Source organism: Spermophilus citellus, assembly GCF_964194105.1.
Source record: "Spermophilus citellus genome assembly, chromosome: 6".
Lineage (NCBI taxonomy): Eukaryota > Metazoa > Chordata > Mammalia > Rodentia > Sciuridae > Spermophilus > Spermophilus citellus.
The window spans coordinates 105,237,322-105,250,417 of NC_138187.1; the positions used below are offsets into that span (position 1 = coordinate 105,237,322).

The 13,096-nt window shown below is 35.1% G+C and overlaps 1 protein-coding gene across 1 annotated transcript in view; it reads right to left on the reverse strand.

Moving 5' to 3' along the window:
- FH (fumarate hydratase) overlaps nucleotides 1-13,096 on the reverse strand; it is a 27,281-nt gene continuing 14,185 nt past the window's right edge. The window contains exons 6-10 of the mRNA XM_081297226.1: nucleotides 12,014-12,179; nucleotides 6,906-7,109; nucleotides 5,333-5,460; nucleotides 2,784-2,937; nucleotides 1-198 (exon numbers count right to left, since the gene is read on the reverse strand). Of these exons, the coding sequence (XP_081153352.1) occupies nucleotides 56-198; nucleotides 2,784-2,937; nucleotides 5,333-5,460; nucleotides 6,906-7,109; nucleotides 12,014-12,179 (795 nt within the window). The 3' untranslated portion in view covers nucleotides 1-55. The remainder of the gene's footprint in view (nucleotides 199-2,783; nucleotides 2,938-5,332; nucleotides 5,461-6,905; nucleotides 7,110-12,013; nucleotides 12,180-13,096) is intronic.

Below are 13,096 nucleotides of genomic sequence, written 5' to 3' on the forward strand. Positions count from 1 at the left end.
TCTGATTTTTTAAATTTTATTTTACATGTTTATTTTTATCATAAATTTATTTCAATCACTTTGGACCCAGCATCTCCTTAGGCTTTACCCATTCGTCAAACTGCTCTGCTGTGAGATAGCCAAGCTCAATAGCAGTTTCCTTTAAAGTTGAACCTTTTTTGTGTGCAGTCTTAGCAATCTTTGCTGCCTTGTCATACCCTGAAGAAAAAATAGACAACACCAGAGTTAATGAAATTTGGTTTTCTAAAGCAAAAAGTAATACTGTTTACTTGATATTGATGCTAGAAGTCTTCTTTAATGACATATTCCAAAAATTTTTAAAAAGTATTTAAAGTGAATATCTTGATAATTTACTTCTCATATAGAATAAAATCTTTACTTGTTTTAAGGTATAAAGACTTGAACATACCTCACTTTAAGTAGCACATGTCCTCCTACATTGAAATTGTCCATTAACTTAGGTATTTCACAAAGAAAACAAAAAAGAATATATAGCACCAAGACACAAAAGTACACCGGGTACATTTTCTCCAACAACATGTTTAACCAGCAACAATTATCTTTCTAAGAAAGCATTAATGGGTTAGATGCTCCAGTCCTGCAGAAAATGTACATAGTACCATAACAACTGGCAACTGGTGACTAGCTCTGAGGGGAGAGAAGTCCCTTCAGTGAAGGAGGAACAGCCAGTGCTCTCAGGAGAGACATGCCTTCCAGCAGCAGTTCTTCTGAGTCTCTACTGCAGTGGCTTCCATTCCCTGGCCTCTCCTCAGACATTACAAGGATACGGGGGGGGGGGGGGGGGGGGGGGGGGGCAGTATAGCAGAAATATATACCGGTACAAAAGATCACAGGTACATTGCTGACTTCCGAATTATTTGCTTTAAAATGAAGTTAAGGATTGGGCATTTGGCCTTGTGGTCTTGACTTAATATAACTTTTTTAAAAATTAGAAAAAATAAATGACCACCACCACCACCACCACCACCAACAACAACAAATCAGAAGGCAAAAGCAAGAATGAAAATGAAAACAAGGTAGGAGGAAAGACCAAAAAAACAAAGACCAGGGGAATACGACCTAAGGTAAGAAGGCTGCTGAGGCAATATGATTAACAACCCAGTAAGGTGTTACATGTCTATATGCAATTAATCATCACCTATAATACAAACTACTAAGATGGTTGATTTTATTACTGAACTGAATTTGTGAATGATCAACATGTTGTAAAGGGCATTTACTGACCAGAGTAGCTTTGAAAAGAATTCTCATGTGAAACTCAAGAGGATGTCTAAGCATGAATGCTCACTACTTTCAGTCCTCAAGTTCCACGAGATAGTATTAACAATTAATCTGTTACACATCTAGGCCATGGAGAATCCATGATTTGGAGGGCTGTACGGCTCAGGCTCTGTCAACTAGTAAGGAAATATTTGCCCATTTTATTCTTGTTTTGCCTCTAATAAGTCTTTTTCTCTCACTTTAAACTAATGCCATTCAGTTTTAGATACTTCTAATTTTAAAAAGTTTTGGCAACATGTTCTGAAGTAAAGATCTGAGGAAATATTTCTCACAAGAACCTTTTATCAATCCCTTTGCATCTTTTCAGTTGAATGGTGATGTACAATTTTAATGGATCAAAATATCATTATAAATACTATACCAAAAAAAAATCACATTGGGCTCAGGGCTGCCTAAAACAGTCAAATGAGCTCTAATATTGTAAAAATGAAATTTTAGCTTTTTGGGAAGCTGAGATATAAAATATGCCTTGAAAGTTCATAATTATAGAAAAATGCTTTAAAGTAGTATCCATAACATGATAAGACTACATGGTAACTTATTGTTCTAAAACAGAAAATCAAAGACTATATTAACTTCAGCAGAAAGAAGGGGTTTGACTTTTTTTGGTATCAGGAATTGAACCCATGGGTGCTTAACCACTGAGCCACATCTCCAGCCCACATCTCCAAGACCCCCCAAGGTCTTGCTAAGTTGCTTATGGCTTCACTAAATTGCTGAGGCTGGCCTCAAACTTGCAATCCTCCTGCCTCAACCTCCTGAGCTGCTGAGATTACAGGTGTGCACCACCATGCCTGGTGAGGGTTTGGCCTTTTATAAGTCACAACATAAAGCAATGAATGCCTTGAAACCTACAAAATAGCCAATCCAACAGGGATTGCTATGTTCAGTATACCATACAGGTCTGCTTCTATACAAAATGAAATAGCTACAATTCTGGAAAAGACTTGCAATACAAAAGCATGGTTATATACACAATATTTCCTTTTTTTTTCCATTCTCTAAAAGCAATGAATATATAACCTTCTTTCTATTACTTGGCAGCTTTCCATATCTGAACTGGTTAAAAACAACAAAATCGAAGTATTATAGAGCATCTGTGAAGATAAGCAGATTCATTCCATGTGGATAATCAGCCAGTGCCACCTAGTGACATTACCAGCTGAAGGTCTTACAGAGAGCCTCCCCAAGTACCTACCTGCACATTGAGTTTCTGAAGCCATTTAAATACATTTAAAATATTACTTCTGAATATTATATTTAAAATAAAATGAAATATAATGGATCACGTTTTGAAAGAACTATGTCACCATAGAAGTTATAAATATATAAAGTATCTTTTAACACAATTTCAAGTATTTTAAGAGATTTTACTCAATGTCCAAAAGGAATTTGCTATCCACAAACATTGATTTGGCATTCTCTAAAAATGTTTCAGCTTTTAATTTTACATTCAAAATGGCATTATTCTTTATTCTTACCAATATGAGGATTAAGAGCAGTCACCAACATTAGAGATTCGTTCATTAGCTTGTTGATCCTGTCTGTGTTGGCCTGGATCCCCACCACGCAGTTTTCTGTGAAGGAAACTGAAGCATCCCCCAGCAGCCTGGCTGAGTGTAATACATTTTTAATCTTTCAGAGAGAGAGGGAGGGAGGGAGGGAAAGAAGAAGAAGAGACATTACTAGGCTTATTTTTTTTTTTTTTGACCAATGACACATATTGTCTGTTGGCTTATTCTCAATGTATAATTCAACAAGCATATAGCACTCCTAAAAACTGTAAGGCCCTACACCCTAAAAACCAAATTTGAGGGCCAGGCACTGGCAAACACCTGTAATCCCAGTGACTCAGGAACCTGAGGCAGGAGGATGGAAAGTTCAAGGCCAGCCTCAGCAATTTAGTGAGATCCTGTCTCATAAGAGAAAAGAAAAAGAAAAAAAAAAAAAAAGGACCAGGGATACAGCTCAATGGTAGGCTGTGGGCATAGAAATTGAAAAATTATTGCCTTATCAGAGGCAATACAAGGATGAGATGGGCAAATACTTCCTTACTAGTTGACTGAGCATAAAATACTAAGATCACCCATGTTGAGTATAAAAAACAGGTATGAAGAGTTGGTGATCATAGTAAAAGAGGAATTAACTCCAGCTACAAGAACTGATGAAGTCCTACTTGATACAGAGAATTGGATACCCAGAGACAGACAAAATAATATTCCATGAAGGAGGAAACAGATGCAGAAATTTAAAAATTAAGTATATGCTTGAAGCAACTGGTCAAGTCAGGGTTTCCCAGTTCTTAAAGATCAACAAGGGTTTGTTTTGTTTTGTTTATTGGTTCTTTTTAGTTATGCATGACAGTAGAGTTCATTTTGATATAATTTTACAATCATGGAATATATCTTGTTCTAATTAAAGATCACCAAGGTTTTTATACTTAATAAAACAGACATTCCATTCACCTTAACTTTTCATATAATCTATAATATGAAAGTAATTGGTATGTTTTACCATTTGCTTCTTTTTATAGTATTTCCAATATAAACTAAGATATATTCACATCTTAATAGCCTTTTGTCTAAACTCAAGGGTACACTTCCAACAGACTCTAATAGAAGGCACTAATTTAAAAGTTTAATTTGATACTTGTCACTTTATTACATGGCAAATGTTGATAATCTCGATTTGTTTTCTATTAAAACAAAACAAGAAAAAATTTAAAAGATTACTAAGACAACATTTTCTTCTTTCTTCTCTTCCTGTCCCCTCTTAGGCTTTCTTTCATTGGTTTTACCTTTTCTATGTGCCTTGGATATCTATCAAATGACTTACTGAAATCCAGACACCAAGTGTCTATCATTTCCCTTAAACTAACAGGCCCATAACTCAACTCAAAACATGAAATAAGAGGACTTGGTATGACTTTTTTTTTTAATTCAATTCATGCTTGATAAATTATAAAAATCCAACAATGATTGCTATGTGCCTATATATGACATATAGCTGCTGTTAATTCTATGGAATCTTACCTGGAAGGAAAATTTTACGAGTCTGAATTCTATTGCAGGTTTTTTATTTACCATTAGAACATACACTGCAGAAGGGAAAAATCTGTCTTGTTTACTATTTTATTGTAAGCACCCAGTACAGTGCATGATATGGAGTAGAAGCTGATAAATATTTAGCGAAACTACTGAGAGAATACACTTAATATTTGTCATTTGCATGCCTATCAAATTAAGATTAGATTTTACACTATATACTAATAGAAAATATGCCTCTAAAATATTTTAGATATAACAATACTTGATACAAATGAAGTTCTAAATAGTGATGCAGCTTCATTATCTGAAGCTAGGAAAAAATGGATGAAAGATGATAATATTTTGTTCTATCTCTGGAAAAAATGAAAAAAGAACAATTTGGATAGATACAATGTTTCCACTAATGCAGAAGAGGTAAAACCAATGAAAAAGAATTTGACTTGGGATAGGAAGAGAACTGGGGAGAAAAAAAGAAGATTGTTTCAAGGAGGCACTGTCAACATCAGATGATGCAAGAGCAGAACTGTGGGATATCTGTTGAATTGAAGAGGTCACTAATGATGGGAGAACAACTCAGGTGCAAGTGGAAGGCACTGTGGACTTGTGGGAATCATAGCATAAATGAAAGTGACTGTGGGGTATTCCTTCAAGATTGAATCTGAAGAAAGGAGGAAGCAAAAGCACAACATGAGAAGGAGGCAGGCTTTTGATTTTTTAAACTGAGGAAACTTGAACTTAGGTGAAGAAACCTATACTACTTCAGAATTTTTCTTCCTATTAAAAATGCAAACTGTCAAATCACTTGAGCTAAAGTCACTTAATTCCTAATATTTAGGGCTACTCTTCTAAGAAGTACTTGATTTCCAATTGCTACTATTATCATATAATTATCTAATGTGGAAACTCTAGAAACTTAAGGAAAAACAAAAACAATGACAATTAGCTTTTAGTCAAAATCATTAAAAACTGAATTTAAAGCTTACCATCATTGGCTTGAAAACATTCAATTCAAAATGTCCATTGCTGCCTCCAACAGTAACAGCGACATGATTCCCCATGACTTGAGCTGCAACCATGGTCATTGCTTCACACTGAGTAGGGTTCACCTTGCCTTCAAGGAAACCACCAGTGACAGAATGCACATCAAATGAGCTCATAATTTCATGCATCAGTTTAAAATTATGTTTTATGTCAAATAATCAGGCAAAGGAGGAAGTCTAATTTCATTAAATAAAAGACATACAAAAAAGACCAATTTAATGAAATAAACTGACTAAAGAAAGGGAGATGAGTAGCCACAAAACTGAATCACTCGATGGCTAATGAGAAACTACATCTAATACATTACAGTTCTCCACTATCGTGGTTTTTATTCATGTTATGGAGCCAAGTACATAAGACACAATCAGAAATATGGAGACCCTACCTTCATGGAACTTGGTTAGGAAAAAAGCTGGCAATTTCATAGACATCGGGTAAATAAAGAGAAATATAAGCTGCTATGGGAACACTTATAAAAGAGGAATATCACCAACACTTGGGAGGCTTCCTGTCAAGCTGAAACTCTGCTATCTACCACGAGTCTCTGGAATTCCACCACCCTGGAAATGTCCCTCCAACAAGCTTCTTCTAATCAATGCAAGTTAACACATTGGGAAGATACCTCCTTTATCTGTGACTCTCCATTTCTCTTTTAAGAAATCATCTTGGATTTGCAATCAAGTAAATCCATATGTCATTTGTCAATATGAAATACTTAAAAACAAGATATTCTCTTGATCAATTACAGGCACAGATTTAAAACAATCAACTGTCAGACCATTCTTTCTCAATATTAAAAATTATTTTGTCAGTTTTAGACTGATGTATATTGGCCTACAGAGGACTTTATGAATCTCAATTCTATCATGTGATAAATACTGCCACCTCAACTTTGTTCTAGTATGATCTGCATGTATTTTCTGCCTTCACCTTCAGTCACTAGTACAGTGCTGAATGGGTAGAATCCTTCACCTTCAAGATACTCCTCCAGACCAGACTCAACTCATTAGTCATTCCTTAAATGTTACTATTCATCCAGCTGTATTCACCCACCAGCACTGTTCACACTTCTCCATTGAAACCAATGATTTTCAGGTAAGTCTATCAAATGACTTACTGAAATCCAGACACCAAGTGCCTGTATCATTTACCTTAAACTGACAGGCCCATAACTCAACACAAAACATGAAATAAGAGGACTTGGTATGACTTTTTTTTTTAATTCAACTCATGCTGATTATTTAAAACACTCTATTCTAGAATTCTCTTTGCTTTGGCCTGTGAAGGACAGAACTATTACATACCTTCAAATAAGAGAACTGAAATATAGCTAACTTTTTCCTAACTTGTGTGGTGATGTTCTTAGAAATCCTGATCCAAGATAGCCCACACAAACGTTTTGAAACAAGTGTGTCTTATGTTTCCCTATCTAACTATGGGATCACATTCTAAAGTTGAGAATGTCTGGGATTTTATTTAAATTCCAGTTCCAACCTTTACTAGCTATGTGATTACCTGGCATGATACTGCTTCCTGGTTCATTTTCAGGCAAGATCAGTTCTCCCAGACCAGACCGAGGACCAGAACCCAGAAAACGAATATCATTTGCTATCTTCATCAGACTGCATGCAGTAGTGTTCATGGCTCCACTGAGTTCCACCAAAGCATCATGAGCAGCCAGAGCTTCAAATTTATTTGGAGCAGTAACAAAAGGTAAGCCTGAAGAAAAAATAGCCAACCTGGGTGAACAGTAAAATAAATAAGTCTGTCTACTTTCAACAAGTTAAAGTTTCAGTACATGAAAAGCAAAAATACAACCGAGGAGATAGCCTTTTTAACAAATGGTGCTAGAAAAACTGGTTCTCCATAGGTAGAAGAATGAGGACTTTTATCTCCCACCCTGAACAATAGTCAACTGAAATGAATCAAAAAACCTAGGAATTAGACCAAACCATAGACACTCCAACATATGGGCACAGGCAATGACTTTCTCAATAGGAATCCTAACACTCAGGAAATAATGCCAAGAGTTAATAAGTACGATGGCATCAAATTAAAAAGCTTCTGTACAGCAAAATAATTAGGAATGTGAATACAGAACCTACAAATTGGGAGAAAATCTTTGCTACTCTTTGACAAATAATTAATCATCAAAAAACTTAACACCAGCTGGGCACAGTGGTGCACAACTGTAATTTTTAGCAACTCATATGTACACTAAGGAGGCTGCAGCAGGAGGATCACAAGTTCAAGGTCAGTAGATCACAGTTTGAGACCAATTCTCAAAAGAAATACAAATGGCCAACAAATATTTGAAAAACTGTTCAACACCATTAGCAATTAGGGAAATACAAGGAAAACTACCCTGAGATTTCATCTCACTCCTGTCAGAACTGCAGCATCAAGAATACAAACAGCCAGGCACAGTGGTGCACACCTGTAATCCTAGTGGCTTGGGAGGCCAATGCAGGAGATCAAAGGTTCAAAGCTAGCCTCAGCAACTTAGCAAGAATCTATCTCAAATTAAAAAATAAAAGAAGGCTGGGATGAGGCTCAGTAGTTAAGCACCCCTGGGTTCAAGCCCTGGTACAAAAAACAAACAAACAAAAGCAAATGCTAAAAGGCTATGGAGAAAAAGGAACACTTCTGCACTGATGATGGGATTGTAGATTACTAAAATTTCTGTGGCAATCAGTATGGAGGTTCCTTAAAAGGCTAGGCATGGAACCAACAGATAAGTGACCAGCTATACTACTTCTCACTATTAATCCTGAAGTAGTAAAGTCATCATACTACAGTGATACATACGTACCCATTTACAGCAGCACAATTCACAATAGCCAAATTACGGAACCAGCCATCAATAGATCAATAGATAAAGAAAATGAGGCATATGTACACTAAGGAGTTTTATTCAGTCATAAAGAAAAATGAAATTGTCATTTGTAGGAAAATGGATGGAACTTGACAACATTATGTTATTCAAAATAAGCCAAAACTCAGAAGGTCAAGGGCTGTATGTTTTCTCTCTTATGTGGAAGCTACAGAGGAAAAGGAAAAGAAGTGGAGGGGGTCTCATTAAAATTGAAGGGAGACCAGTAAAGTAGGAGAAAGGAACCAGGGAGAGGGGGTAGGAGAAGGAAAGGGGAAATATTGGGGAATGATATTGGCCAAAAATTATATTGTTATATTATGTGCACATATGAATACATAACAACAAATCCCACCATTATTTACAACTATAATGCACCAACAAAAAAATATGGAAGAAAAAACAATACAACCAAGGGCTAGGGGTACTGCTCAATGATAAAATGTTTTCTCTAGCAAGTATAAGGCCCTGGGTTTGATCCCTAGCATTGCAAACACAAAAACTATAAAGATTCCCAAAGAGAATTAAAAATTGTACTTCAGAAAAAATGTTTAAGGTTTAAACTTTATGTAGATTTAAGTAGTCCTAAAAGAATACAAAGAATCTAGCACCAGAACATTTAAAGGATGAAATAACAAGTACAACAAATGTTCTAGGAAAAAAACCACTACTGTAAAACTGTACTGCCAACATGTGTACAATGCCTGACTACTCTTGAGTAAAAGTGAAAAGTGAATGAAATCCACTCCACTTTACTCCACACTCTGTTCCTAGTATTGTTGAGTTTTTTGTTTTTTGTTTTTTTTTGGTACCAGGGATTGAACTCAGGGGCACTCAATCACTAAGCCACATCCAGCACTACTTGGTATTTCATTTAGAGACAGATTCTCCACTGAGTTACATAGTGCCTTGTTCTTGCTGAGGTTGGCTTTGAACTCTAGATCCTCCTGCCTTCAGCCTCCTGAGCCACTGGGATTACAGGTGTGTGCCACCACACCTGGCTCTAGTACAGTTTTAAAAAATTTCTTTGTCCACTTTATTCTGTTCCATTTTTCCCCTCTAGCCAGGGGCCAAAAGATCTCCCTGAGAGAATAAGGAACAAAAATGAGTTAGATGTTCTTAGTCACTCCCATGTCAATTTCAAAAACCTACTTATTCTAAACCTTAAAAATATAGTTGTTTTTTTTTTTTTTTTTTTTTTAACTAAAATGTGATTTAAAAGAAAAAAACAGCTAGTACACTTGAACATGTATTGTATAATTATCTCCACCCTAACCCTCTGGCAACATCTATATATTAATAAGACTTTTCTGTAGAGAACAACTTGGCTGTAATAACAGTAATCATTATTCAGACTACAGTACTCAATTAAAGGAACCAAATAATTTAAAAAGATCTAATAATTTAAAGAAATATCACAACATGACATTTTTAAAAAGAAATTAAGCCTGTCTACAACAAATCATTCAAAAGTTATTTCTGCCAATTTTGAAACTTTCACTTCAAAGCAGCTTCAAAGAGAAAATAACTGAATACCACCAGATAGTAAACAAAGTTAACACTGGTATTTTAACTGCATGCTATATAAACTCCTATATAGAAAACCTTTTAAAAGTAAAGGGATTAGCCAGGTGCAGTGGTGCACACCTGAGACAGGAGGATTCCAAGTTCAAAGCCAGCCTCAGCAATGGTGAGGCGCTAAGCAACTCAGTGAGACCCTGTCTCTAAATACAAAATAGGGCTGGGGATGCGGCTCACTGGCCAAGTGCCCCTGAATTCAATCCCTGGTACAAAAAAAAGGGGGGGGGGGATTAACAGCTTTTGAAATGAATATAAAACATGTTTGATAGAAAAATATTTTTCAAAAACTTTTTGGTGCATTATAAATTATGCTATATTTGTACATAATTTGATCAACCACATTCCCTAGTACCTTCCCCTCCATCCTCCCTTTAATCCACTTGCTCTATTCTACTGATCTCCCATTACTACCATTTTAATTAGTGTATTGTAATTACATATAAAAGTAGGATTGTGGTATAACTGTTCATGGACATGGCATAATTTTATAGATTTCATTTGCCAGTACTTCCTCAAACCTCCCGCATCCTTCTCTGCTACCCTACTCATCTCCCTTTTATTTAGATTGCCCCTCCCCCTTTAAAAAATTCCTTTCTTTCTACCTTCCACATACAAGAGAAACCAATAAGCCCTTGACTTTCTGAGTCTTCTTTCACTTAACATGATGTTATCCAGTTCATCTGTTTACTAGCAAATGCCATAATTTTTCTTTATGGCTGAGCAAAAGTCCATTGTGTATACATGCCACATTTCCTTAATTTGTTTGTTAATGGGAACCTGGGCTGGTTTCATAACTTGACTATTGTGAACTGTGCTGCTGTAAACATTGCCATGTGTGTATGACGATAATGTGCTGATTTAGTTCTTTTGGAAAATACCAAAGAATGGGATGCATGGGTCATATGGTGGGTCCATTTCTAGTCTTCTGAGGAATCTCCATACTGCTTTTCAATGTGGTTATACTAATGTGCAGTCCCATCAACAATGTATAAGTGTACCTTTCCCCCCATATCCTTACTAGACATTGTTATTTGTATTATTCATCATTACTATTCTAACTGGAGATAAAAATTTAGTATAGTTTTGATTTTCATTTCCCTGATTGCTAAGGATGTTAAATATTTTTTTTTTATTTATTCATTGGTCATTTATATTTCTTCTTTTGAAAAAGATGTCTGTGTTGAGATCATTTGCCCATTTATTCATTGGGTTATTTGGTTTTGGAGTGTTCAGTTTTTTGAATTCTTCTTAAGAGTAGTTGGCAAAGATTTTTCTCCCATTCTACAGGGTAGCTTCACATTCTTTTTTCCTTTGCTGTGCAGAAGCTTTTTAATTTGATGCCATCCTATTTATTGGTTCTTGGTTTTATTTATTGAGCTTTTCAGGTGTCTAATTAAGGCAGTTAGTGCCTGTGCCAGTATGCTGGAGAGTTGAATCTGTTTTCTTCTAGTAGTTGCAGTGTTTCTGGTCTAATTCCTAGTCTTTGATTCACTTTGAGTTGATTTTTACATAGAATGAGAGACAAGGATATACTTTTATTCTTCTACTTCAGAATACCTAGTTTTTCTATCAACATTTGTTAAAAAGGTTCTTTTCTCCTACATATGTTTTTGGTATTTTTGTTAAGTATCAGATGACTATGATATATACTTGTCTATTCTATTCTACTGTAATTATGTCTGTTCTGATGCTAATATCATGCTGTTTTGTTACCATATCTCTGTAGTATAATTTGAGATAAGTTATCATGATGTCATCTCCCCCAGCATTGCTCTTATTGTCTTTTATTCTTCCACGTGAATTTTGGAATTGTTTTTCTTAGTTTTGTGAAAAATGTCATTGGTATTTTGATGAAGATCACCTTTAATCTGTGAACCACTTTTTGTAATATGGCCATTTTAAAAATATTAATTCTGACTATCCAAGAACATGGAAGGTTCTTCTATCTTTTAATGTCTTGTTCAATTTCTTCAGTGTTCTACAGTTTTCACTATAGAGGTCTTTCACCTCTTTGGTTAGATTTATTCCCAGGGTTTTCTTGTTTCTGTTTTTTGAGACTATTCTGAAAAATTATTTCTAAGTTTAAATTCAAAAAAATGCAAGGCAAAGATACCTAAAAACTACCTGAACTAGTACAATGAAAAAGTATATTAACTCATGAATCACTAACCTGTGAGTGCAGCTACTTTTGCAGCAACTTTTTCCGCAAAGCCGATTCTAGTATTTAAACCAGTACCAACAGCAGTGCCTCCAGCTGCAAGCTCATAGATTCTTGGCATGGCAGCTTTTATTCTGGCTATTGCATATTGTACTTGTTGAACATAACCACTAAATTCCTTAAAAGAGAAGAAAATTAAGGTGAGAATTTCCTAATGGCTTACAAGTTATTCTAATTATATTAAGTAGAAGTTTAAAAAAAATCAGACTACTAAATTATAAGGTACTCGAGTGGTATTTACACTATGTCAATTCATATGATGAGCAAAATACAGGGATAGATGAGGATTTATAAACCTATTAGAAAGGACAACATAGGAAATAAACTTTAAAAAAGAACAACTTTACAATATTAAATTATTGGTTTTTTTCTTGTTGTTGTGTCCCAGAAAACTTTGAGAAAAAACACTAAATATTCTCCCAAAGAAAAATACAAACTTCTTCGTTCAATTTCAGTTTAAAAACCTGAGAAGAAACATAAAGACATTTTACAGGGACCTGAGAAGCTAAGTGTCTAAGTGAATAACATGAAAAGGAAAGAGTAGAGTTGAAACTACAATGTCACTACAAAATTTAATTCTACTATCAATGTCACATTGGTTCCCAAAACATCATACACTTTAAACAACCATAAAATTCATGTTTGAATATAGCAAGGGCCCTATTAACAATTATGCAAGGACAAAAGACATAAGCTGGGCAAGCCAAGGTATATAAGTACACTAAGTCTTTTCTTTCCTGCCTGAAGACATTAAAAAACCATAAACATTTTTGATTAGTACTAGGATTTCATACTGTTCTAAAGAAAACATTTTAAAAGATATAATTCTTTTCAGGGAAACCAGATCATGTGACATAATATCATATGTGCACATGCATCTACACATGTACAGAGGCTGGATTCACTTATGGAGTATATTTTGATTAGGGAAAAAGGCAAAAACTCAAAAGACAATTTTAATAAAAGCAACTATAAATGCTTTTGATAAAGTCAAACAAAAACAGAATTTTCTATCAGGATAGGTAGACTGATGAT